Source organism: Petaurus breviceps, unplaced genomic scaffold, assembly GCF_028583685.1.
Source record: "Petaurus breviceps papuanus isolate PSGF00001 unplaced genomic scaffold, PetGlider_PUasm1.0 176, whole genome shotgun sequence".
In the NCBI taxonomy this organism is placed as follows: domain Eukaryota; kingdom Metazoa; phylum Chordata; class Mammalia; order Diprotodontia; family Petauridae; genus Petaurus; species Petaurus breviceps.
The window spans coordinates 603,621-631,619 of record NW_027185771.1 but is presented as its reverse complement, the minus strand read 5'-3'; the positions used below and the strand labels follow the sequence as shown (position 1 = coordinate 631,619).

General features: G+C 45.2%; 1 protein-coding gene across 1 annotated transcript in view; it reads left to right on the top strand.

The window, feature by feature from the left end:
* Window positions 1–27,753, top strand: part of ZFHX3 (zinc finger homeobox 3) — a 222,878-nt gene extending 195,125 nt beyond the window's left edge. Inside the window, exons 9-10 of the mRNA XM_069085456.1 lie at window positions 3–5,465; window positions 21,488–27,753. Of these exons, the coding sequence (XP_068941557.1) occupies window positions 3–5,465; window positions 21,488–23,379 (7,355 nt within the window). The 3' untranslated portion in view covers window positions 23,380–27,753. The remainder of the gene's footprint in view (window positions 1–2; window positions 5,466–21,487) is intronic.
* Window positions 27,754–27,999: the final 246 nt, after the last annotated feature.

Here is a 27,999-nt window from a genome sequence, read left to right as displayed (position 1 = left end):
AGAAGCCTCAGAGGATCTGGGGAAGTGCGTCCTGCCGTCGGAGAGCGCGGAGCACAGCGGAGAGCTGAAACCTTCCCCCGCTGACCCGAGCTCTGCCCGCGAGGAATCGGGCTTCCTCTGCTGGAAGAAGGGATGCAATCAAGTCTTCAAAACCTCCTCCGCCCTTCAGACGCATTTCAATGAGGTCCACGCCAAGAGGCCGCAGCTGCCAGTGTCCGACCGCCACGTGTACAAGTACCGCTGCAATCAGTGCAGCCTGGCCTTCAAGACCGTGGAGAAGCTCCAGCTCCATTCACAGTACCACGTCATCCGGGCGGCCACCATGTGCTGCCTCTGCCAACGCAGTTTTCGAACTTTCCAGGCCTTGAAAAAGCACCTCGAGACCAGCCACCTGGAGCTGAGCGAGGCGGACATCCAGCAGCTTTACAGCGGCCTCCTGGTCAACGGCGACCTCCTGGCCATGGGCGACCCGGCCTTGGCAGAAGACCACACCATCATCGTTGAGGAAGATAAGGAAGAAGAGAGTGACTTAGAGGATAAGCAGAGCCCCGCTGGCAGCGATTCTGGGTCGGTCCAAGAGGATTCGGGCTCAGAACCAAAGAGGGCTCTTCCTTTCAGAAAAGGCCCGAATTTCACAATGGAAAAGTTTCTGGATCCTTCCCGCCCTTACAAATGTACAGTCTGCAAGGAATCTTTTACCCAAAAGAACATTCTCTTGGTTCACTATAATTCTGTTTCCCACCTGCACAAGTTAAAAAGAGCCCTCCAGGAGTCTGCCACGGGTCAGCCCGAGCCTACCAGTAGCCCCGACAACAAGCCTTTTAAGTGTAACACCTGCAACGTGGCCTACAGCCAAAGCTCCACCCTGGAGATCCACATGAGGTCCGTCCTGCATCAAACCAAGGCTCGTGCGGCAAAGCTGGAGGCCGCGGGGGGCAGCGGGGCTAGCAACGGCACAGGGAATAGCAACAGCATTTCTCTGGGAGCTTCCACACCGAGTCCGGTCAACACGAGTGGGAGCGGCACCGCCTTCCCCACAACCAGCACAGGCAGTGCCAGCACAGCCCCGAGCTCCAGTTTGCTCAGCCAGGCAACAAGCGACAGCGTCGGCATTCCGCCCCTTGGGAATCCGGTGGCAGCCAACATCGCCTCCCCTTCTGAGCCCAAGGAGGTCAACCGGAAGAAGCTGGCGGACATGATTGCCTCCAGGCAGCAGCAGCAGCAACAACAGCAACAGCAGCAGCAGCAGCAGCAGGCGCAGACGCTGGCCCAGGCTCAGGCCCAGGTGCAGGCCCACTTGCAGCAAGAGCTGCAGCAGCAGGCGGCCCTCATCCAGTCCCAGCTGTTTAACCCCGCCCTCCTGCCTCACTTCCCCATGACCACAGAGACCTTGCTCCAGCTCCAGCAGCAGCAGCATCTCCTCTTTCCGTTCTACATCCCCAGCGCCGAGTTCCAGCTCAACCCGGATGTGAGCCTGCCTGTCACAAGTGGGGCAAGCCTGATGCTGACGGGGACTGGCCCCACCCTGCTGGAAGACTTGAAGGCTCAAGTCCAGATTCCCCAGCAGAGCCACCAGCAGATCCTGCAGCAGCAACAACAAAGCCAGCTCTCCCTGTCCCAGACACACGCTGCTCTCCTCCCACAGGGCCAGCATCCAGAGAAGAAGAACAAGACCGTGGTCAAGGAGAAAGACAAAGAGGGTCAGAGGGAAAGGGAAAATGTCGAGAGGGCAGATGGGAATGCAGGCTCTAAGGAATCCCTACCGGACACCTTGAAGCCCAAAGAAAAGAAAGACTTTGCACCAGGAGGTAGCTCAGAGCCCTCAATGCTCCCCCCGCGCATAGCTTCTGACGCAAGGGGCAATGCCACCAAGGCCTTGTTGGAGAACTTTGGTTTTGAGCTGGTTATCCAATACAATGAGAATAAGCAGAAGGTACAGAAGAAAAGCGGGAAGACGGAGCCCGGTGACAGCTTGGAAAAGCTGGAGTGTGACTCGTGCGGCAAGCTGTTCTCCAACATTCTGATCCTGAAGAGTCACCAAGAACATGTTCATCAAAATTACTTTCCCTTTAAGCAGCTGGAGAGGTTTGCCAAGCAGTACAGAGAACATTATGATAAGCTATATCCGCTGAGGCCCCAGACTCCCGAGCCACCACCACCACCGCCTCCCCCGCCGCCGCCTCCTCCTCTCCCTGCTGCCCCTCCGCAGCCAGCCTCTACCCCTACTCTTCCCACGCCAGCCCCGCCTATCGCTTCTCCCACGATCGCACCAGCCCAGCCATCTGTGCCGCTCACACAGCTCTCAATGCCAATGGAGCTGCCCATCTTCTCGCCGCTCATGATGCAAACCATGCCCCTGCAGACATTGCCAGCCCAGCTGCCCCCTCAGCTTGGGCCTGTTGACCCTCTGCCCGCCGACCTGGCCCAGCTTTACCAACATCAGCTCAATCCCAGCCTGCTCCAGCAGCAAAACAAGAGGCCCCGCACCAGAATCACTGATGACCAGCTCCGAGTCCTCAGGCAGTATTTTGATATCAACAACTCCCCCAGTGAAGAACAGATCAAAGAGATGGCGGACAAGTCTGGATTGCCCCAGAAGGTGATCAAGCACTGGTTCCGAAACACCTTGTTCAAGGAACGCCAGCGGAACAAAGATTCACCCTACAACTTCAGCAATCCGCCCATCACGAGCCTGGAAGAGCTCAAGATCGACTCTCGGCCCCCTTCCCCTGAACCTCAGAAACACGAGTACTGGGGGAGCAAAAGGTCCTCCCGGACGCGCTTTACTGACTACCAGCTGCGTGTCCTGCAGGACTTTTTCGATGCTAACGCATACCCAAAGGACGATGAATTTGAACAGCTTTCCAACTTGCTCAACCTCCCAACCCGGGTCATCGTCGTCTGGTTTCAGAACGCCCGACAGAAGGCCAGGAAAAACTACGAAAACCAGGGAGAGGGCAAAGATGGGGAAAGGCGCGAGCTTACCAACGACAGGTATATCCGAACGAGCAATTTAAACTACCAGTGCAAAAAATGTAACTTAGTCTTTCAACGTATTTTTGATCTCATTAAGCATCAGAAAAAGCTGTGTTACAAAGACGAGGATGAGGACGGGCAGGACGACAGCCAAAATGAGGACTCCATGGACGCCATGGAGCTGCTGACTCCCACCAGCTCCTCCTGCAGCACCCCGATGCCCCCGCAGGCCTATAGCGCCCCGGCCTCATCGGCCAACGCGACGTCTTCAACCTTTCTGCAGCTCAGCGCGGAGGCTGACGAATCCTCCACCTTCGGCTCGAAAATAGAAGCTACAGACGAGAAACCAAAGCAGCCTGAACCTCCCAGTTCACAGCCAAACCAAACCCAAGAGAAGCAAGTACAACCAAAGCACGAGTCGCAGCAGCAGCAGCAGCCACAGCAAGACCAGGTGGAACAGAAGACTGGCGCGGGCCAGCAGAAGAACCCTCAGCTGCCCTCTCCGGCCCTGCAGCAGGCTCCTCCCCCTCAGTGTTCCTTGCCCCAGTCAAGCCCGAGCCCGTCCTCGCAGCTCTCCCATCTGTCTCTCAAGCCTCTTCACACATCCACTCCCCAACAGCTGGCCAACCTACCTCCTCAGCTCATCCCCTACCAGTGTGACCAGTGCAAACTGGCATTCCCCTCCTTCGAACACTGGCAAGAACATCAGCAGCTTCACTTTTTAAGTGCACAGAACCAGTTCATCCACCCCCAGTTTCTGGACAGGACGCTGGACATGCCTTTCATGCTGTTTGATCCCAGTAACCCCCTTCTCGCCAGTCAGCTGCTCTCTGGAGCCCTGCCCCAGGTTCCAGCGAGCTCGGCCACGTCTCCTTCAACTCCGACCTCCGCGATGAACAGTCTGAAGAGGAAGCTGGAGGAGAAGGCCAGTGCTAGCCCTGGGGAAAATGACAGCGGCACAGGAGGAGAGGAGCCTCAGAGAGATAAGCGCTTAAGGACGACCATTACCCCAGAACAGCTGGAAATTCTCTACCAGAAGTACCTGCTGGACTCCAACCCAACCCGGAAGATGTTAGATCACATTGCACATGAAGTAGGCTTGAAAAAGCGAGTGGTACAAGTTTGGTTTCAGAATACCCGAGCTCGGGAAAGGAAAGGACAGTTTCGGGCTGTTGGTCCCGCCCAGGCCCACCGGAGGTGCCCTTTCTGTAGGGCGCTTTTCAAAGCCAAGACTGCCCTAGAGGCCCACATCCGGTCCCGCCACTGGCATGAAGCCAAAAGAGCTGGCTACAACTTGACTCTGTCTGCAATGCTGTTGGATTGTGATGGTGGGATACAGATGAAAGGAGACATTTTTGACGGAAGCGGCTTTTCCCACTTGCCACCGAGTGGCAGTGATGGCCAGGGTGTTCCCCTCTCACCGGTGAGTAAAACCATGGAGCTGTCCCCCAGAACTCTGCTTAGCCCTTCCTCCATCAAAGTGGAAGGAATAGAAGACTTTGAAAGTCCCTCCATGTCCTCAGTTAACTTAAACTTTGACCAAACCAAGCTGGACAATGATGACTGCTCCTCTGTCAATACGGCCATCACAGATACCACCACAGGAGATGAAGGCAATGCAGACAATGATAGCGCGACGGGCATAGCAACTGAAACCAAATCGTCGTCAGCGCCCAACGAGGGGCTGACCAAAGCCGCCATGATGGCAATGTCCGAATATGAAGATCGGTTGTCTTCTGGTCTGGTCAGCCCAGCTCCTAGCTTTTACGGCAAGGAGTATGACAATGAAGGTACAGTGGACTACAGTGAGACATCCAGCCTTGCCGATCCCTGCTCCCCGAGTCCTGGTGCAAGTGGGTCCGCAGGAAAGTCTGGAGATAGCGGAGATCGGCCAGGGCAGAAACGTTTTCGGACTCAAATGACTAACCTTCAGTTGAAAGTCCTCAAGTCATGCTTTAATGACTATAGGACGCCAACCATGCTGGAGTGTGAGGTCCTGGGCAATGACATTGGACTGCCAAAGAGAGTTGTTCAGGTCTGGTTCCAGAATGCCAGAGCAAAAGAAAAGAAGTCAAAGCTAAGCATGGCCAAGCATTTTGGTATCAACCAAACAAGTTATGAGGGACCCAAAACAGAGTGCACTTTGTGTGGCATCAAGTACAGCGCTCGGCTGTCTGTACGTGACCATATCTTTTCTCAGCAGCATATCTCCAAAGTTAAAGACACCATCGGAAGCCAGTTGGACAAGGAGAGGGAGTACTTTGACCCAGCTACCGTACGTCAGTTGATGGCTCAGCAAGAGTTGGATCGGATTAAAAAGGCCAATGAGGTTCTTGGACTGGCAGCTCAGCAACCAGGAGTGTTTGACAACCCTCCTCTTCAAGCTCTTAACCTCCCCGCCGCTTACCCAGCATTACAGGGCATTCCCCCAGTGTTACTCCCTGGCCTCAACAGCCCATCTTTGCCAAGCTTCACTCCATCCAACACAGGTGGGTTCTGGCACAGTCCGTGAGCACTGTTTTTCTTCCTCATCCCTGCGTCAATGACCTGAACACAGCTTGACCTGAACCAGTGTGTCGGGATTGTTACTAGGATTCTCCTCACAGGGTAGGGAGCTTACCTCCCTAGGTGGGTGGATAGGGTTAGAAGAGCCTTTCTGATGCTGCTTCTTTGCTGAGATCTCAGGGCATCGAGCTATTGTAGAGCTCTCAGTCCGGGCTGTTGGGTCGTCAGTTCTGTCCAGCTGTTTCTCATCCCTGAAAGACCCCAGTTATCACTGGTGGATAGGTACCAAAACAGTATGGAGGATTTGTTAAATGAAGTGATTTTTTCTCACCTGTAGTCCTGATCCTTCCTTGAGAGCCAATTGGAGATTATCTCACGTCAGGAAGATTCTCTTTAAATAATAATGATAATAATTAATAATAATAATAATAAATGTCCTTTGCTTCTTGGTATGACTGGCAGCTGCCATCTTAGAAGCTATCGAGAATCTTAATTCTTTATGACTAACTTGTAGTTTGACCAGGCATCTTATATTAAGGAAGGCAGTCGGGAATTTCACATCCTACTTCTTGCAACATAGTACTTTTTGAATGAATGTCCCCTAAAATAACCTTTAGAGACATGGTTTCTTCCTTATTGGAACCCTCCTTCCTTCTTTTCACCATGTTTCTTCCTTTTCTCTCTTCTTACTTAGTAAGAAACATAGAATCTTTTTAGTCGCCAGTTGGTCTGACCCATACATGAACAGGAATTCTCACATCCAACAAAGGGTCAATCCAGCCTTTGCTCAAAGAGCCCTAGCAGGAAGGAGCCTGTCACCTTCCATTCCATTCCTTTACCCATTCTTCCATTTGGGGGTAGCTCTGGCTGGTTATGTGTTCCCTTTGGGGTGGGTGTGGCTTTGGCAATGTGGTGATGCCTGTGGATCCCTTCTCAGAATGATTTTTTTTTTCCAGAGGGGGAAGGCAAGGCAATTGGGGTTAAGTGACTTGCCCAAGGTCACACAGCTAGTAAGTGTGTCAAATGTCTGAGGCCGGATTTGAACTCAGGTCTTCCTGATTCCAGGGCCAATGCTCTATTCACTGAGCCATCTAGCTGCCCCCAAGAATAATGATTTTAAACACATAAAATAAAATATTTGGGAGTACAAAGGAAACCAAAGATATTAAAATACAATTATCAAAAGTTGATGAAATTCAGGTTAAGAACTCCCAACTTTACTCAAGAGTAAATCTTCGGCTGCCACTTCTAACCAGCACCTTTAGCTCTGCTTTCTAGAATCAAACAGAAGAAATTTGATCTCCCTTTGATGTGACAGCCCTTCAGATACCTGAAGATGTATGTCATGTTCCCTCCATCTCTTACCTTCAACAGGATAAACTTTCCCCACTTCATTCAACCAATCCTTATCTGTCAACCTACTTGCTCTCCTGGGCATTCTGGAGCTGATCAGTGTCATACCTGGAATGAGGCAGTCCAAACTGGACATGGGATTCCAGGTGTCTGATCCAGGCAGACTTAGGTACAGAGGGCCTGTCTCCCCCATTTCATGCCTCTCTTAGCTTTTTCTGGCTCCCATCTCACACTGACTTGTATGGAAACCTTTTCAGATTAGCTAACCTTACCTCCCTCACCTTGTACTTACAAAGTTGATTTTTTTTCTTTTTTCTTTTTTTTATGTAAGACCAACTCCATTAAGTCAGGAATATTTGAGTTCAGATCTTCCCTCTAGCATTTCTTGGCTGTATTACTGTAGACTACTACCCTCTTTGCCTCTCATTGCCTCCAGTCAACTCTCTGAGACTCTTAAATTGCATCCAAGTGGGTGATCTGCATCTGTAGGGGGCATTTGACACAGCAGGTACCCTCAGCTGGTAAGATCCCAGATTTGGGGGATGGCTAGGTGGCACAGTTAATAGAGCACCAGCCCTGGAGGACCTGATTTCAAATCCAGCCTCAGACACTTAACACTTACTAGCCATGTGACCTTGGGGGAATCACTTAACCCCAATTGCCCTGCTTTACCGCCTCAAAAAAAAAAATCCCAGATTTTGACCTTTGCCTCCCACATGCTGCTACTTAGCGCATAGTAGGTGCTTAATAAATGTTAGGTGACCAACTGACCCCCAGGTACTTTACATTCTATCTCCCTCATCTGTCTGATTCCTGGATTTTGTCACTTGAATTTATTGCCATATACCCAATGCCTACTGTAGAATCTTATACATACTAAGTGCCTAGAAGGTAGATGCCTGTTGAATTATATTCACATTTCTCATAATCCAAATTTTGTGTATTATCTATAGATATTCAAGGCCATGAGTTTTGTTTTTAATTCCTCCCTTGAATTATATCTCTTGGGAATTGCTGATCATTTCTATTGCTATTCTAGATATGCCATAGGTGTTTTTTCTTCCCTTTCCTCCCTTCCTTCTTTGTCAATTTTAAAACTTTTTTATTTGATTTGAAGGACTCAGGAAGTCACTTTCTTACAAGACCTTGTAAAGTGCACTCCATCTTTCACGAGGAGCTGGTCATTGCTGTATTTTAAGCAGTATTTTAACCTGTGATGCCATTCTCTGGTACCATCTTCTTAACCAACTGTTTACTTAGGAATTTGCCTTTGCCTTTGATCACAGCAATGACAAAAACAACATTTGTGCCCCTAAGGTCTTCTGTTTCTTGCCAAAGATTTGGTATTTTTAGTAAAATCTTACAGATCCCTCCTCTCATCATCAGCTGTGCCCATGTAAATCACCAGACATGTATATGGTCTTCTGATTTGACAAGTTTGTTCACTTTCATTATTTTAGTGGCTCTATGATTTCACTAATGAGGAGGGTCATTCCACTAACCTTCTTCATCTGTGTTTATCATTAATAGTTATTTATCTTCCACATATTCTCCACAGAGGATCTCCCCAACATACTACAAGTCTTCCTCTGTATCTTTTGCATAGTCAGTGGCAACACTCATTATTTCTCCTTGCTCGGTCTTTGATAGATACATTAGGTCATTCACAAGTTCCTGTCATTGTCATCCTGGGTGAAATGCTACATCCTACTGACATGCCATTTTGATAGATCTGAAATTATAAGTAGATGACTGCAGTCTTGCATGTATTGGCATTGAAAAGATGGGTTTTTTTTTTGTCAGGTAGCAGCAGATGACTATTGAAAGCACAGTATAGCCCTCCAGATGCAATCCAAGTTACTCTCACCTTTTCCATTCTGGATCCATTTCCTTGTCCATCTGCACCGTCTGTCCAAGGATGTATAATGATAGCCTAAGTCCATTAGCTGAACTTCCACCTAATGAAATATACTCAGATACTAAAGTATCTGAGCCCAGATTTGATCCCCAGGTCATCCTGACACTGGGGCCGGTGCTCTTACTCGCTGAGCCACCTGGCCACCCCTAAGCAATTGGGGTTAAGTAACTTTCTCAAGGTTACACTGCCAGGTGTTTCTGGGTGGGTGCTAAGTGTCTGAGCCGGGATTCGATCTCCAGGTCATCCTGACACTGGGGCCAGTGCTCTTACTCGCTGAGCCACCTGGCCACCCCTAAGCAATTGGGGTTAAGTAACTTGTTCAAGGTTTCACTGCCAGGTGTTTCTGGGTGGGTGCTAAGTGTCTGAGCCCAGGATTCGATCCCCAGGTCATCCTGACACTGGAGCCAGTGCTCTTACTCGCTGTGCTACCTGGCCGCCCCTGAGGGTAATTTCTTAAGTAGCTTGAGGAGACCCTGTTGTATTTCAGGACTTGACAGGGTTGTCATCTATAGACAGGATCATCTGAAAAACCTTAGGAATCACAACAAAGCCCTCTTTGTCAGTTGACAAACATTTATTAAGCATCTATGAATGCCAGGTGCTGTGCTAAGTGTTGGGAATGCAAAGAAAAGGAAAAGATAGTCCCTCTTCTCAAGGACCTCACAGTCTGATGTGGGGAAACCTGTAAACGTGCAAAAAAGATTTGAACTGGACATAACATCCTTCACGAGGCTGGGAAGTGGCTTTGGCAAGAAGGAGTTTTCCTGTTTCATGCTTTGTCTGATATTAATTATGGGGAAGGAAACAAGGAGATGTGTAAAGAATGTTCTTAGAGTCGATAGAGACCCCAGCTCAAATCCCATCTCTGACATTTACTAGCTTTGCCAAAGCATTTTACCTCTCTTATTTTCAATTCCCTCATCTATAAAATGGGGATAATATGCCCACAGTACCTGTCTCACCAATTTATTATGAGGATAAGATGAACTAATTTAGATACATAGAGTTAGAGATATATAGATCTACCTATATATATATATATATATGTGTGTGTTTGTGTGTGTGTGTGTGTACAAATGCATATATATATATATATATATATATATCTGGAGAAATAGATTTAGATAGCCTTTTGCAAAACCTATATAATTTATAATATATACTAATAATAGCACCAAATCATCTTCATCATCGTTGTCATTATATAATAGCCTAGCACTTTACAAATATTATTTTATTTTACCCTCACAATACCCTTAGGAGGTAGGTACTATTATGATCCCCATTTTACAGATAAAGAAACAGAGGCAGACAGAGGTTAAGTGTCTTTTTTGCTCAGGGTCACTCAGCTAGTTTGAGTCTTGATTTGAACTCCAGGTTTCCTGACTCCAGATCTATCTTTGTATCCACTCAGCCACCTACCTGCCTATACCAGTGTAAGCTATTATGATCAAAGGATCATTTAAGTTTTCTCTGTGGTTGCATCTGTCAAGGAACTGTGGATGATCTTGACCCACAAACAGGAGACCCTTTATTAAAGGATAGTTTTTAGGGCCAAGTTTTCCAGTCAAATGATGTCTGTTTTGGCAACCAAAAAGCAACAAGCAATAGGATCTTTTATTCTCTCCTCCTCTCAGTCTATTGTTAACAGTGAATAGGTCATCTCTGGATTGTATCTCACAAGATACCTGAGTTTAAAATGGCACGTAAGCCCAGGTTTCCTTTTTTGCCTCAGAAAAAGCAAGAGATACTCCAGAGTAAGAAAAGGAACAACAATGAAAAGAGGGGGATGAATAAAAAGAAGGTCCTCCCAAGTAATTCCCACAAGAAGAATGTAAAATAGCAGAGGGCCACCCTATTCACTAAAATAATTTTAATTTAATTTGATCTGTATTTTATACTCTTACTCGCACTCTGGACCCACATTTAGACTCTGGTAGTGTCACATGGTTGTCATAGTTTCAGAGGCAGGAAAAAGTCTGAGACTGACAGCAAGTAGGACAGATTTCCTCACTACTACCCCCCAAAGCATTCTCTTATTACCATTGGCTCCCCACTTCATTCATAAGAGAGATAATGAAAAAGTAAGGAGTAAAATCAGTGCTCTTAATTAAAAAAAAAATCAGGAGACTAGATGTCTTAGAGCATATACTAGAAACCCTTAGCAAAGCAGTGGGTGCTTTTGGGGAGGAGGGGGAATAAGTGGAAATAGAAAATTCACTGGTACAAGAAACAGAACAAAGTTAAAACACCCAAATTGGAAGAACATATATTAATTTATTATCAAAATCAACCAGCCTGGAAAGTAAGGCTCAAAGAGATGATTTAATAATCCTCAGGCTCATGACAGAGTATGACAAAAGAAAAAAATCTGAATACCATATTTCAAGAAATTGAAAATAAAATTTCCCAGAAACATTGCAACCAGAGGACAAAAGTACAGAGATACAGAGAGAAACCCTACATATAACATGCTCAGAAATGCAACTGCCATGCTTAAGCATTCCCAGATTGAAGAATATTGCAAGCAGCTAGTTAGAATTAGATTACATATCAAGGAACTATAATTACTTTATGTCAGCAATGATAAAAAAAAAAAAGGAATTATTGTATACCAAAAAATCAAAGGAAAATAGCATTTACCTAGGAATCCTGCAAAATTGAGCATAATCATACATGAAGAAAAAATTACTTTTAAGAATAACTTCCAAACATTCCTGTTGAGAAAACCAAAGTTCATCAAAAGTTTTCAAAAGGCAAACCCAGACGATCAAACTTGAGAAGTGAGTGTACTTGGGCTGCTTCATTTCTACGAATTCCCAAAAAGCTTTTCAGAAGAAGCGATTTCCACTTGATCCCTTGGAAAATATGAAAAGTAAAAAATTAGACCACAAATCAGTAAGCCAATGCAAAATTATCCCCTTGTTGTGCCTTCTAAACTATATAACATGTTTAGATATGTGAAATAAGAAACGTGATCATGAAAGATAGGTAAAATTGTGTTTTATTTTTGCTTGGCATTATTCCTTTGTTTGACAGTGAACAAATAATTAAATATCCTCTTAGAATAACACTAGACTAGAAAATTTTTGGGTGGGGGAGTAAGAAGAAAAACCCATGAAGAAATCTGGAAATTAAAAAAAAAACCGAGTTTACTTGTGGTTGTGGTCAGGAAAGGATGATTAAAAATAGAACTTTATCATTCACTGTACCTATAGAGGCCCATCGTATGCCACTGAATGGCCTGATAGATAGAGCAGCCACTTACAAGAGAATGCAAATTCTGTCCCAGAATGCCAGGGACTTTCCTTGTGATCTGGATTGTTAATTATCTTATCACTCCCAGTCAGAGCCACAGAATTTGAATTGGAGAAGACCTTGTGGATTATAGAGCCCAACCTCCCTTTATTTTCTAAATAAAGTAATTGTCATCCAGATAACAAAAGCAGCAGTTTGCCTTAGTTCACTCAGGTAGCAAGTGGCAATAGTCTTAAACCTAAAGATCTTTTCCCTATAATAGATTGCCCCTGAGACAACACAACAAAAGATGTTACTAAATAGTGTAAAATCCATACATGATGAGTGGTACAAGCTGGTATGTGCAGTATTTGCAACAGGTGTACAAAGGAGAGAATTTAATAGTGGCCAAGGAATGCTACACTGGGTCTTGAAGCATGATTGGGAGCTAAGAAGGCAAAGATGTTGGTCTAATAACTCATGACATTTACAACTTAAACTGAGAAAAACCAGCCTTATTTGTTGGTGCACGTATGCCCCAAGGCTTTCTTAGACTCTCTCCATCCCTTTCCTCAGTCTCAATGCAGATCCCTCTATAATGTGTATATTCAGCCCTCACCTCATTCCCAATCTCTAACATTTAGATGTCTCCAGTCATGTGATTCCATAGGTATTTCAAACTCAGCACTTCCGAAATAGAACTCTTTTTCCCTAAGCCTCCTGCCCTCTTCCTAACCCCTCTGATTCAGGGGGCTGCTCTCCTTCTGGTAACCCAGACTCCCAGCCTTATTCTTGACGGCTCATTCTGCCTCTCAAGTGTTGCCTGTTCTAGTTATACAGCATTGCTAACATCTGTCCCCTTCTCTTTACCCTTTGTAAGACCAATGCCTCAATTCAGGCCCCCTCCCCTCTTGACTGAACTGTTTCAATATTTTCCTTGTCAGCCTTCTGGCCTCAAATCTCTTCCATCTCTAATTCATCCTTTGCATGGCTGCTAACATGGTGTTTCGTAAGTGTGGGTCTGACATAGTGACTCCCGGACTCAGGGAGTTGTCTCTAAGATTATTAGTAATTATAGCCAATATATAAGTGCTTTAAGGTTTTGCAAAAATTATATCACTTGATTCTCATTTACAACAACCCTGAGAGGTAGTGCCAATTATGATCCCCATTTTGCGAATGAGGAAAAAGAGACTAGCCTAGGGTCACACAGCCAGTAGGTGTCTGGGGTAAGACAGGATTTGAACTCAGGTCTTTCTGACTTGAGACTCGGCACTCTGTCTGTCCACAGTGGCACCACCCAGCTGTTTGGCATTTAAAGCACTTCACAGTCTGGCTCCAGCTTACCATTCTGTGTCTCAGCCTTTGTACAGAGGGTCCCCTATATCTGGAAAGCACTCCCCTCCTCACCTCCACTTCTTAGCATACTGAACGTCCTTCAAAGACACCTCCTACAGGAGACCCTTGCTGATTCTGCCCCAGCCCCCACCAAGCTACTATTGCTGCCCTCTCACCCCTCCCCCCCCAAAAAAAATCCCTTGTATTTACTTTGTATATTTGTATTTTCTTTAAGTATTCCTGGTGTTTCCCCTGATAGCAATGTAGCTCTTTCAGGAGAGTAACAATTTTGTTTTGATTTTTGTATCCGCAGAATCTAGCATCATATTTGTCATATAATTAGGTGCTTTAAAAAGCTTGTTGATATTTTTTTTAGGTAGATTTGCGAGGTATAAAACAACTGTCCAGCAATTAAGACCACAACATGTAGGAAGATGGTTGCTCCATGTTATCAGATACATTCTCAGAGAGGCAGCCAAAGATACACAGTATTGCAAGTCAGAAGTTCCAGAACATTAGCTTTTCCAAAGTAAGGTTGTCTTGTGACTGTGGACAAGTCACCTAACCTTTAGGAATGCAAAATGTAGATAACGGCATACATGGGACGGCTGTGAAGCTCAGATGCCACAATGCACACAGATGGTGAAGTTCTGTTATTCTGTTGTTGTTCTCGTGTGCCCCTTCTTTGGAATGAGAGCCACCCCGTGAGCCACAGTGCTCACCTTTTAAGTGGAATCACAGTTTGACCCTGGCTTTTGGTACCTTTGCCATCATCTCTTCTAATGTCGTCGGCCAGTGACTGCCTGCACACATAACACATAGCATCCTTCCTGGCAAAGTAGAGTATGACAAAGTGTTGTATGGTATTTATTTTTAATATATTAAAATTAAATTTGGAAGAAAAAAAATCATCTGCAGAAGCCTGCCTTTTTTCCTTGCCATGTGTTCAGACAGGATGCCTTTGATAGTGTGAAGACCATTCTCATAAAGATTTTATAGAGATGAAAAAGTAGGCATATAGGTCAATAGTTGCTAATGTCTTCTTAATAGCCTCTTTTCAATAATAATACTATCTTTGATCTCTTCATTCTTTTAGGCTCTTCCTCTCTGATATATCATGAAACATGATCCCTGAATATCTTGAAAACCGTTACCGCAAGCATAGATTTCTTCCCCATATATTTAGGTAGGGCTAACCAGTCTTTACCATTTTTTCCAAAGCACCCACTTTCCACTTTTCTTCTTATGGCACCTAGATGGAGTGATCCAGCTGTTGTCTATAGCAAGAGTAGATTGTCAGCAGAATGGTAGAAAAAATGTTCTACTTGATGGCTGTTTTCCTAACAGTAGCTTCTATAAATGTTCCTGAGATGATGTCGCTGAAGCGCATCTCATGCCAAGCTTTCTGTAGAATTGTGTTCTCTATAATTCATCGCCTTTTATTATTTTTTTAAAGATCATACTTCATAATTTTCAATAACATTTATTTATTGCAATCTCAACTCTCCCATTTCCACTTTTGGGGGAATGTTATAAGCAGTCCTGTCCTATTCTATTAGTGTAGCTCTCTCTATGGACACCTCCATATCTGAATCTACCCACCAAACTTAACAGCTATAACAATAACTAACATTTACATAGATTTCACTATCTGCCAGGAACTGTGCTTTACATCACTGGAAGGCAGATCTATTTTACAGATGTGGAAACTGAGGCAAACAGAGGTTAAAGGGACTTGCCCAGGGTCATACATCTAGGAGGTATTTGAGACTGGATTTGAACTCAGGTCTTCCTGACTCCAGGCTTAGTGGTCTATCCACTGTACCACTTTACCCCCACTTCCACCTGACAAATACCTTAAATGGCCTCCTGGATCATTCTGATCTATCTCCCTTGGTCTTCAGCACAAGATTCATCAGCTTTACCCCATGGCCTGCACATGAGACTTTCTAAAATCCTGGTTGTTTTGCACATTATCAACAAAATATCCATTTCATCAAGAACTCCTTTGCTCACCATAACTAGAGGACCTTCTTTTTCCCTAAAGTAGGGCTGGTTTCTCTTTGAATTCTAGGTTCTTGGCTCTGTCACTCTCAGCTCTGCTTCATTCCCTGCCCCTGCCCTTTCCCTTTCCTTTCCCTTTCCCTTTCTCTTCGCTTTGGGTGAGGTGCAGCAAGGGTTTGGCTTGTTGATATTCTTTTCTTCCGACTTCTCTGTTATTGTCAAGAGTACCATCATTCTAGAGGAGGCAGAGTCCGCTTGGGTTTGGCTTGTGGGAATGATTCACTGCTGTAAAATGTTAAAGCTGAGGATGGCCTTAGAGACCACCCGGTCCAAGTTCTACACTTTACAGGTGAGGAAACAGAAGCCTAGACAGGTAGTGTAATCTAGTGAAAGTCACTACAGCAAGCTGACAGGCCTGCTTTTTGTTTTTGTGAACTCCTGCATGGTTCTTTAAAAGTATAGCAATTTGAAAGGGGGATGGGGAAGTTTTATATGCATAGAACATAAGCCATTTAGGTCAGTCAGTCAAGCAGCAGCATTTTTTAAAGAATCAGCTACATGCCTGGCACTGTACCGTGTTAGGGATACAATGAAAGTGGGAAAAATATGCCAGTTTGGCAGCTGAGTGCAGGATGAACTGGAATAGGGAGAGACTTGAGACAGAGAAACCAACCAGTGGGCTGGTTCCATAGACTGGGAATGAGGCAATGAGGGCTTGCATCAGCATGACTGCAGTGTCAGAGAAAAGAGACTATGTATGAAAGACTGTAGAAAGGTAGACACAACAGGATTTGACTTCTGATTGAAGATGGAGGATGAAGGAGTGTCACCTCCTCTGTGAGCCTGAGTGACTGGGAGTATTTTCTCCTTAATCTGGGAGGTCTGGAATTTGGCTACGGTATTCTTGTGAGTCTTCATTTTGGGATCTCTTTCAGGAGGTGATTGGTAGATTCTTTCAGTTTCTATTTTACCCTCTGGTTCTAGAATATCAGGGCAGTTTTCCTGGATAATTTCTTGAAAGTTGATGTTTAGTGTCCTTTTTTTTTAATCATGACTTTCAGGTAGTCCAGTAATTCTTAAATTATCTCTCCTGCATCTATTTTCCAGGTCAGTTGTTTTTCCAACATTTCGCATTTTCTTCTATTTTTTCATTCTTTTAATTTTGTTTGATTATTTCTTGGTGTCCAATAAAGTCATTAGCTTCCACTTGCCCAATTCGTTAGAATTGGGATTTTTAATCTTTTAAGGAGTTGTTCTCTTCAGTGTTGGCCAATTCTGCTTTTCAAGGCATTCTTCTCTCATTGGATTTTTTAAAAAACCTCTTTTACCATTTGACCAATTCTGTTTTCAAAGGTGCGGATTTCTTCAGTGTTGTGGGGGTTTTTTTTGTGTGTGTGCCCCCTTTACCAAGCTGTTGACTCTTTTTTTCATTATTTTCTTGCATCACTCTCATTTCTCTTCCCAATTTTTCCTCTACCTCTTTTACTTGATTTTTAAAATCCTTTTTGAGCTCTTCTATGGCCTGAGACCAATTCATATTTTTCTTTGAGGCTTTGGATGCAGGAATTTTTTCATTGTCTTCTTCTGACTGTATGTTTTGATCTTCCTTGTCACCATAGTAATTTTCTGTGGTCAGAATTTTTTTTTCCTGTTGTTTCCTCATTTCCCAACCTATTTCTTGACTTTTAACTCTATGCTAAAGTGGGACTCTCTTCCCAACTAGAAGGGGCACTCTCCCAAGTTCCAGGTTGTTTTGTGCAACTGTTTTCAGAGGTAATTCTGGGGACCTGTAAGTTTTTGGCTCGTCCAAGATGGTATGGTCTAGGGAGAGGTGAGTTTCCTACTCTTCTGTACTGTGCACTAGTTTGTGAGTGACCACAACTCTGGAACTGTGACCAGGGTCCCTGCTCCCCAGCATCTGCAAGCTCTGCTATGCTCCTCCTTTCACTGGGACTAAGACCCAGGACTGCAACCTAGATCCAGGTATAGGCAGTGCAACAGAGTCCTGCCCCTGGTGCCAGCAAGGGGACCCCTATAAATCTCCTTCCAACCCTCTGTCCAGTCCCCATGCCATCTGTGGTTGAGAGGTCTAGAAACCACCACGGCTGCAGTGATTCAGTCACCCTGAAACCTGCTTCTGCTTCTGCTTTGCTGGGGCCCAGTTTGTGCCGGACTGCACCCCTCCCCTCTCTCACCCTGGTGACTGTTCCTGATGACCTTCTGAGTTGTCTTGGGCTGGAAAATTGTTTTACTCCATCTTTTTGTGCTCTAGAATTTTAGTCATTATTTAAAGGTATTTGGAGAGGTTTGAGGAAGACCTCAGGTGAGTCCCTCCCTTTACTCTGGCATCTTGACTCTGCCTCCTCTAGAATGAGGGTACTTACTCTCGACAGTAACAGCGAAGTTGGAAGAAAATAATATCAACAAGAAGGAGAAAAGGGTGACTGGCTGTGTCAAAGGCTCCAGAGAGGTTATGAAGGACATGGACTGAGAAAGAGCCTTTAGATGACCTTAATAACTTTGGAGAGAGTGGTTGCTGTTGAATAAAGTTGGAAACCAGGGTGTCTAGAAGCAAATGTGAGGAAAGGAAATGCAGGGACCTATTGTAGATGGTCTTCTCAAAGAGTTTAGCCACAGAAGGGAGAAGTGTAGGATAATAGTTGAAGGAGAGAGATGGATCAAGTGAGGGAGTTTTGAGGATAGGTGCAATGCGGACATGTTTTTAGGCAGTAGAAAAGCAGCCAGTAGACAGAAAGGTAGTGAAGATTTAAGTGAGAAGGTCAGGATGATGGATGGGGCAATCTACTGGGGAGGACAGGGCAGAATGTGGTCACTGGTGCACGTGGAAAGGTTTGCCCTGGCAAGGAGAAGGGCCACTTGTGAGACAGGTGAAGGAGGCAGTAGTGACAGAAGGCAGTTGTGGAGTATGGCTCTGGAATATACCAGGCCAGATTCTAGCCATGTGGAACGAACAGTAAACTTTGTATGAGTAAATGTTTGGCATGGTTTACCAGAAAAATGCACTCCCCCAACACTCAGTTCTACCATTAACCCGTTACATTTTACCTCAGTGGGACTCAGGGTCTTCAGCTGTAAAGTGCTAGAATTGGATTATGTGATCTCTAAGGCCCCTTCACCCCTAATTATCTATTAACTCAGTACCTCATAGGTTTTCAGAGAATCTAACAGTTCTTTTCCCCTAAGTCTTGACTTAAAGGATGCCCACTTACTATAGGCTTGTTCTGGACCTTTCACAGTTGTTGCTGGCTTTACTCAGTGAGAGGTCACTGGAGGTCTCCTTCAGATTTTTCCCTAAAGGGCTTGAGCCAAACAAATCCTGGGTCAAAGTGGAATGACAAGGGAGGTGGAAGAATAAGCTTCTGGAAATCTGCCTGGCTTATGCCAAGCCTTGGGATCATGAGTGGGAGAACCTGCTATCCTATGGGAAACAAAACCATGTGCATGTAGGAGACGTGTTAACAAGTGGGTGTTTTTAACTTAGATTTGCTCTGTCTCAGGATTCCGAGTGGACTGGAATGACTAAAATGACTTTTTAATTCATAGAGCGACTTGCCTGAATTATACCTGGCCCCCACAATTTGAGTGAAAATGTAACGTCCAGAGATGCTTCCCCTTTGCCTATCAAAACATCAGCTATTTTTCTCTGAGGTGGACGCTTGAAGAAGCTACCTTTTTATTTTCATCTATTTGGTTTGAGTGAGGTACAACAGTCCAGTGTGCATTGCATAGTGGCCAGTAAGTCAATTTCTCTTCTGGCCCCAGGCCTAGACACAGAGAATTCCCTCCAAAATGGAGTTCTCCTTGTCAGGGGCCTCTATCCTGTGGGTTCCTGTCCCAACTTCATTGAAGGACAAGGGACTTAAAGGAGAGAGTGAATACATTGTGTATTTATGAGAGTTTATTTGATATTTTGGGAAAAGAGTTTGTTCCTCTCTTCTTACATCCCATAAAACCAGGGGGTCTTAATCTGGGGTCTGAGAGCCTGCTTTTCTAATAATTTTTGTAACTGTGGTTCCATAGAATTACTTTCCTTCATAATCTTACGTATTTTTATTCTATGGATTGAAATGGATGATTCTGAGAAGTAATCCACAGACTTCATTCACCAGACTGCCTGCAGGGAGGGGTCCAGGACACAAGAAAGGTTAAGAACCCCAGCTTCAGAGCACTGCAGACCTGGCCAGATTCTTTAATGAGGCAGGTTATACCAGGTAGAGACAGCACACTAGAAGATTAGCCACATTCCCCTCTATTTGTCCTCTTTTCCATAACGTCTCTCCCACCTTGGCCATACTTGTCATTTCCTTTCTGATCCCCAGCTCTTCTCCTAGCTGGGGGTATGGCTCTCATTCTGCAACTCAGCACTGACCTGAATAGAGCAGCCGTGGTCAGTGTGTGTGTGTGTGTGTGTGTGTGTGTGTGTGTGGCAGGTACTCTTGGGGATGAGATACAGAAGGAAACTTGTCCAGTGGAATTGTTTAAGCCCCCTGGCAAAGGAACAGGAGTCAGGGTTGGCTGTGATCGGGACAGGCCCTGAAGGGTACGCCTTGAAGCAAGTCACCCTACAACCCTCATGTGTCCTTTGGGGACATGTAGAGAGTTCTGCCCTAGGGAAAAATGTCTGCTCTTCAGGGAAAGGCTGTGTCTTTCAAATTAGTCACATCCCTCATGTTGTGTGGGCATCAGAAAGCTGTCAACAGGAGAGCATCTCAGGTGTTCTTCACAACTCTTCTGCCAAAAGCTGGGCTTGGAATCACAGGCACTTGAGTCTGGAAATTCCAACTGGTCCTCAGCCCTGATTGACTAAATTCTCTAACAAGCTGTTTGAATAGTTTAGACGGGTCAGGGGCAGGATCCATTTTTTCCTGGATTGTATTGTTCTGCTTCCAGTGTCCAGTCCTTCCCCTCACTCCCAATTCCAGCAGCATTATGGGGGAATCAAGGGTGAGGGTCCACATAGAACCTACCATACTCAAACTAAAAAGCTGTGTGGCCTCAATGATCAGACAAGTTCCTGGCCTCCTCTCCGCTTCCATTTTTACCAGCTTATGAGCTTGGCTTTGATGCACTGGGGCTGAATTAGTATTGTCCTAATGCCTTGATGAAACCAACAGATCTTTGATTCAAGTGGGCTGGTGCCAGACAAGTTACAGTGGGACCCCCAGTACCTAATGGGCCTCCCACAGTGGGCTGTTGTGTTTGTCCTTCGTTTCTGGAAAGGACCATGGCATCAGGGAGATGATGACATGACTTGCAGTTGACTTTGATTTGAGGGAGGGAGGACTGTGCATGATCACCAGCCTCACTTTCTCCTCCAGAGCCATCTGGGCCCAGTGGCCAGATATTCATCAGGATGACTAGAGATGGCCCAGGATGCAATGGGAGACCCTGACCCTTTTAGGCTAAGGTCTTTGCAAGTTCTCGCTTTGAGTGAGGTAATGCCCATTCAGTGAATAGACCTCTTTAAGAAGTGAGGCAAGGGATATCCCCTTTAATCAAAAAAGAAAAAAAAAACTAGGAGGGGAAGACCCTCAGTGTTGCTGGCCAAAAGAGGAACAGTGACTATTTACATTCACCATGAAGTAGAATGGTTAATTTACTCATTATAGTTGATTGTTGTCCTTCATTCTTGAAGAGGACCAAAGTTAAGTTAGAGTATGCTCGGAATGTTCTACCGTAGGTCAGACACAAAAAGTCCACGTAAACATTTGAGGTGGATTCTCTAAATTTGCCCGTCCTGCATTTCTTTTGAGCTTCAGTCCTGTTTGGCTTCTAGAGCACAGCACCTCTGATGAGGGCGGTCAGGCGGGCTGTCCAGTACTGGCCGGTGTATCCCATGTCACACAGTCAATTCCAGAGTTCTTCAGAGAAGCACTGAGGAAGAAAAGGAGGCATGTGCTGAGATCAGCTTGAGGTCCTCAGGACTAAATGTTGAGATCCAAAACCATTACATCAATTTCTTTTGTACCGTTTTGATTAGAGTTCATGGACAGTGGGGGTGGGGCTGGACGCGTGAAGCCTCAGCTTGTCCCAGCAGACCTGAGTCACACTCTGATGTTGGAAGCCTGCCCCATCTCCCTCATCCCATCATTTCCAACCTGGCTGATGGCCTCATTTTGTCTCCATTTCTTTTAGCTTTAACTTCTCCCAAACCGAACCTGATGGGTCTGCCTGGCACCACGGTCCCTTCACCTGGCCTTCCGACATCTGGATTACCAAATAAACAGTCGTCAGCCTCGCTGAGCTCCCCGACCCCAGCACAAGCCACTATGGCCATGACCCCGCAACAACCCCCCCAGCCCCAGCAGCAGCAGCAGCAGCAGCAGCAGCCGCCCCTGGTGCAGCAGCAGCAGCAGCAGCCTCCTCCACCAACACCGGTGCCGCAGCAGCAGCAGCAACCGCCACCTCCGCAGCAGCAGCCTTTGCAGCAGCAGCAGCCTCTGCAGCAGCAGCAGCAACAGCAGCAGCAGCAGCAGCAGCGAAAGGACAAGGAAGTAGAGAAAATGAAAGAAAAAGAAAAGGCACATAAAGGAAAAGGGGAGACTCTGGTGGGCCCCAAGAAGGACAAAGGAGAGGCCCCCGCAGCGACCCTCTCTGCCCCGTTACCCACAATGGAGTATGCGGTGGACCCGACGCAGCTGCAGGCCCTGCAGGCAGCCTTGACCTCGGACCCCACCGCCCTGCTCACCAGCCAGTTCCTTCCTTATTTCGTCCCCGGCTTCTCTCCTTACTATGCCCCCCAGATCCCGGGCGCCCTGCAGAGCGGCTACCTGCAGCCCATGTACGGCATGGAGGGCCTGTTCCCCTACAGCCCCGCGCTGTCGCAGGCCCTCATGGGGCTGTCCCCTGGCTCTTTGCTTCAGCAGTATCAGCAATACCAGCAGAGTCTGCAGGAGGCGCTGCAGCAGCAGCAGCAGCAGCAACGCCAGCTGCAGCAGCAGCAGCAGCCGCCGCAGCAGCAGCAGCACCAACCGCAGAAGGTACAGCAGCAGCAAGCGCCCCAGGCGCCGCAGCAGCAGCCGCCGCCGCCCAAAGCAAGCCAAACCCCCGTCCCCGCGGGGGCTGCTTCCCCCGACAAAGACCCTGCCAAAGAATCCCCCAAACAAGAAGAGCAGAAAAGTGCACCCCGCGAGGTGTCCCCCCTCCTGCCGAAACCCCCAGAAGAGCCAGAAGCAGAAAGCAAAAGTGTGGACTCCCTCTCCGACCCCTTCATTGTTCCAAAGGTGCAGTACAAGCTGGTCTGCCGCAAGTGCCAGGCGGGCTTCGGCGACGAGGAGGCGGCCACGAGCCACCTGAAGTCCCTCTGCTTCTTGGGCCAGGCGGCGGCGAGCCTGCAGGAGATGGTGCTCCACGTGCCCACGGGCGGCGGCGGCGGCGGGGGGTCCGGCGGCGGGGGGTCCGGCGGCGGCGGCGGGGGCGGCGGGGGCCCCTACCACTGCCTGGCCTGCGAGAGCACCCTCTGCGGGGACGAGGCGCTGAGTCAACATCTCGAGTCGACCTTGCACAAACACAGAACAATCACGAGAGCAGCAAGAAACGCCAAAGAGCACCCTAGTTTATTACCTCACTCTGCCTGCTTCCCCGGTCCTGGCACCGCATCTACCTCGCAGTCTGCCGCTCACTCCAACGACAGCCCCCCGCCCCCCTCCTCCTCCTCCTCCTCCTCCTCCACCTCCTCCTCCCCCTCCACCTCCTCCTCTTCTTCCTCCTCCTCTTCCTCCTCCTCCTCAGCTTCCCCCCACGCCTCCTCCAGAAAGTCTTGGCCTCCAGGGGTCCCTCGGGCTTCGGTTGGGAAGCCTGCTTCTTTTCCTCCTCTCTCCTCATCTTCAACGGTTACCTCAAGTTCATGCAGCACCTCAGGGGTTCAGCCCTCGATGCCAACAGACGACTATTCGGAGGAGTCTGACACGGATCTTAGCCAAAAGTCCGAGGGGCCAGCCAGCCCGGCCGAGGGGCCCCCGGCCCCCAGCTGCCCCCCCCAGGACCCTGGTCTAGCTAGTGTAGGAATGGACCCCTTCAGATTGTAAGCTTTGAAGATGAACAATTTAAAAAACACACACACAAACACACAAATGAATTTAAATAAAAAAAAATTAATAACAAACCAATTTCAAAAATAGACTAACTGCAATTCCAAAGCTTCTAACCAAAAAAAAAAAAAGAAAAAAAAAGAAAAAAAAAAAGAAAAAGCGTGGGTTGTTTTCCCATATAACTATCTATGCCGGTGATTTTACATTCTTACCTTTTTTTTTTCTTTTACTATAAAATACCAACTCTGTTACATTTGTCCTTTTGAAGGTACTATTGGTCTGGGAGACAGAAGTCCATAGGGCCTCTTCATTGTCTTTGGAGCTTACACCCCCTTGTATATTGCCCCTTTTCAATAACGCCCCAATTGATAGCACAGCAGAGTCCGGCATGCACTGTATGGGAAAGCAGTCCACCTTGTTACAGTTTTAAATTTCTTGCTATCTTAGCATTCAGATACCAATGGCTTGCTAAAAGAAAAAAGAAATGTAATGTCTTTTTATTCTCAGGTCAATCGCTCACACTTTGTTCTGTTTTCAGAATCATTGTTTTATATATATATATATATAAATATATATATTTTCTTTTTTTTGTTCCAGAAAAGATTTTTTTGTTTGTTAATTTAAAAATGGGCAGAAAGTATTCGAGAAAAAAAAAAAACAATGTGAACTGCTTTAGCTTTCTGGGGATTTTAAGGATAGCTTTTCTGCTGAAGCCAATTTCAAGGGGAAAAGTTAAGCACTCCCACTTTTCAGAAAAAAAAATAATAAACACACAAAGAGTGTTGAGGACTTGTAGCTAAAAAAAATAAGTTTTAAAAAACTGACTTTCTGTATTTATGATAGATATGACCATTTTTGGTGTTGAGTAGATTGTTGCATTGGAAATGAACTGAAGCAGTATGGTAGATTTAAAAGAAAAAAAAAACCTTTTGTGTACATTTAGCTTTTGTATGGTCCAGCTGACAGCTCCTCATTTGATGTTGTCTTGTTCATTCCTAGCAGATAGATTGCAATCCGTTGATTCGCCGAAGCTTTTCTCCCCTTTGTCCCTTTATCCCCCATCCCCCATCCTGTAATCTTCCACTTAAGGTGGCTGCCTTCATTTCTTAGAGGGTGGCTGCATAATTATTTTATAAAAACTAAAGAAAGAAGTTCAAAGGGTTTTTGGGGTCACTAGGATCCTCACAGAATATTTTTGGTTGGGGAGTTGAAACTTTTTAAGGCGTATACATCCTAGTTACCTATGTCTGTTACCTTCGTGCACTTATATTTTATTTTTCTTTCCTGTGTTTTTTTTCTTCCTTCCTGTCTTCCTTTTCTTGTTTGGTAGATGCTTCAAAGATTCTTTTCCTAAAACAAAAGCATTTATTTCTGTTTGTGTAATTGGACTGCGCACTTTTTTTTTCCCAAATAAATTTTTGGTTAGGTGTTTGTTTTGTTTTGAGATTTTTTTTCCTCTCAGAAAAAAAAAAAGAAATTTCATGCTTTAAATAAAATCCAAAGACACACCCTTTCACTGCTGGTGCAGGAAGAGGGGGAAAGAGTTCTTGTTACTTGAGAATTTGTTTCTGAATTAAACAAAACAAGACTAAGTTTAAATAAAGGAAAAAAAAAGAGAAAAAGATTTCCCAGGTTGTTATCTGTGCTTCTTCTGCAAGCAGAGAGGCAGCTATTAATGACGATTCCACATACCAAAAGACACGTTTTTACTTCAGAGTTTTGTCCTTGTGTTAGGCAGTCTGAGCGGTGAATGATCCAGAAGGGGCAGCCAACCAAGAATCAGATAGCAGTGTACAGAAAAACAAAACCCAACAGACAAAAAAAAAAAAAAAGGAACCGGACATAAGGCACTTGTGTTTGTTAATCTCTGTATTCCTGTAACACAACACAACACAATGCAACGCGCCCTTTCTCATCTTTAAAAGTCTGGACTTTGAAAGGAAAACTTTGTGCTGCTAAAAATGTAGATTTCGGAGACAAATAAATGCTTTGCTGTTTCACTTTCGTAGCCAAAAGTCAACAGAAACAATCTTCCCTCACCCCACCCCTTTGCCCGAAAAGTGTGAGATCCTCCCTCCCCAACCCCCATCCCCACCTCCCTTTTCTTTCTACTCCTTATGTTTCAAAAGGGAACTTTGAAGACTGTGAACTAGGTTCCATTGGTCTGTCACCTTTCCGGCTGCTTTCCCCAGTGCTGAAGCCACTCATTCATCGGCTTTGCAAAAGACTGGAGCATTCCACGATAGGAAAATGGATTTCATTTTTTTTTTTTTAAGCCGGGACTGTTTTTATTTTTATGAGGTTTTTGTTTTTAGTTTCATGAAAGAGCAGATCCTGAACTGTTGTACATATTTCTAACTAGGCTGATGCACAGTGCAAATTCCTTTTTTTAATTGTTTTTTTTAAGTAGAAAATGCTAAAGAGTACCATCTAAATATTCATACCAGTATCCAGTTGTAGCATAAGGTGTCAAAAACAAGTACACAAACCATTTGCTGTTTTAACAAGCTGTTTTCTTTTAACAGAAATTCTTGTATTTCTCCCTGTGTTTGAGATGAACATTTTTTAAATTCTAAAGTTGTACAGTTTTTTTTGTTTTCCATTATTTTATCTTGTTTGTAATTCTATGAAATATATATATATATATTTTTTGCCATTTAACTGTTGTATGTTACTCTGTGTCTGTATCATATAGAATTTTTTGTTTGTTTTTGGTTCTCTATGTGATACCAATTAACAATTTAACACTAGCTTTATCTGTCAAATTCTGCTAGGTCTCTTCTAAAACTTTTTTTTTAATGATATTGCTTGGTAATAGTGCAATTTCTACCCCCCCCCCCAACTTTTAATTCATTTCCTTGAATTTTTTCCACCCCTCAGGATTTGGAAGATGGGGTGTTTGGGTGTTCTCAGTACCCACCCCCCCAAAAAAAAAGATTACATCCTTCCTCTCTGGCAGATCAGATGCTGTAGGATGGTGTTAGGGCCCAGTATGCAGGCAGGCACCAGGTACTCTGCCTGATTTTCCCTGGCCTGTTCAAGCATTGGCAAACGGCAACAGGGTTGGGGAAGCCTTAACTCTCACCTAATGATTGTTTCCCAGATGTTAATGTGACTAGCCAAACTTAGTTCAACGCTGAGTAGGATGTACAGAGTAAATGATTTTTCTCCAGTCACAAGAATTCTCTATTTGGGAGACAATCCCAGGAATAGCAGAACTTTGATAGTTAAAGAGTACAAACTAAGATGCTTCTACCCGAGGTGGTTGAATGACCAGTCTGATTGGTTTTTTGTTTGTTTTTTAAGCAGGCAAATTAACTTCTAAATTTATTTGTCAATAGATGGATATCTCGATTTCAGTTTAGAGTAGTTTCCATCTGGGAATTAGTCCTGTCTGCTGCCTGGTAGAAGGATGAATGTTATTCTGTAGCTCCTTTTTTTCAAAATCAGCCCCTCCCCAATTTTTTAATCCTGAACAATATGGTTTCCATCTTCACCCCAACCAGAAGGGTGATGATGCTGGATTGGCTGGGACTATTTTGTCATAGTTCCAAATGAATCCACAGAGTTCCCCTTCTTTCTTCCTCCCCTCAAAAAAGGTGGAAGAAGATAGCCTCCCATCTCCCATGTCCCTTCCCCACGTGCACACCCCTAAACCCTCACAATACAAGGAAAAGATTGAAAACACTTAGCAGGTTTTTTCATTTGTTTTTAAATTAAAAGCTATTTAAAGAGTTGAATGTGGCCAAAGTTTTACACAATTGAAAATAAAGTAAAACGCTTGGCATGTGTTAAAGAAACCTGATTTTATCAGGCATGTCAGGAAGATGCAGGAAAGAGAGAGGCAGTAACCCAAGCCAGTGCACTTGATGTTCATGGACATATATTTTTTTTAAATAATAAATTAAATTAAAACATTTTAAATAGAAGCAGAAATTGAGTTGGTTGGTTGGTTTGTTGGCGCTGAGATACTGCCCACTGTGAAACACAAAGCTTTGACTAGTTTTTTTGTTTACTTTCTTTTGTGGGGGGAGGGGGGCGAGTTTGGGTAGGACAGAAAAAACGTAAATGAAAACGTTACCCTGAGGTGAAGAGGTATATGAACAGCCTTTGCAATGTACAAAAAAAAAATAGAGCAAATGAAACCAAAAAATGATGTTCTTGGTGTTTTTCTATAATGTAGTCTTGTTAGCTTTTTTTGTTACTGTAACAATGCTGATCTCAAACTGTACCAAAATACATGGAGACTAACAGAAACAGAAACCACAATGGAACTTTCAAAACTTAAAAAAAAAAATTTGTCACAAAAAAAAACTTTGTTGTCATAGTTAAGTTGATTGTAGATGGTAATTGAATATACTCCTTTGAAAATATTTCATCAAGTATGTTTCCTGCTCATTGTGATACATTAAAAAAAAAAAAATATGAGCAAAAAGCTCCTGTCTCCGATGTCACCAGGTGTGTGCTCTGGAATGGGGTGGGGTGGGACTGGGTGGGTGTTCGTGGAGTGGAAGTGCCTGAGTACTTGGGGACCCACCGTAAAGGATGTGCTGTTTTCTCCCATCCCCTGGCACTGGTGGAGAAAGTAGCAGAGAGCTTAGCTATGGCACAATCCCA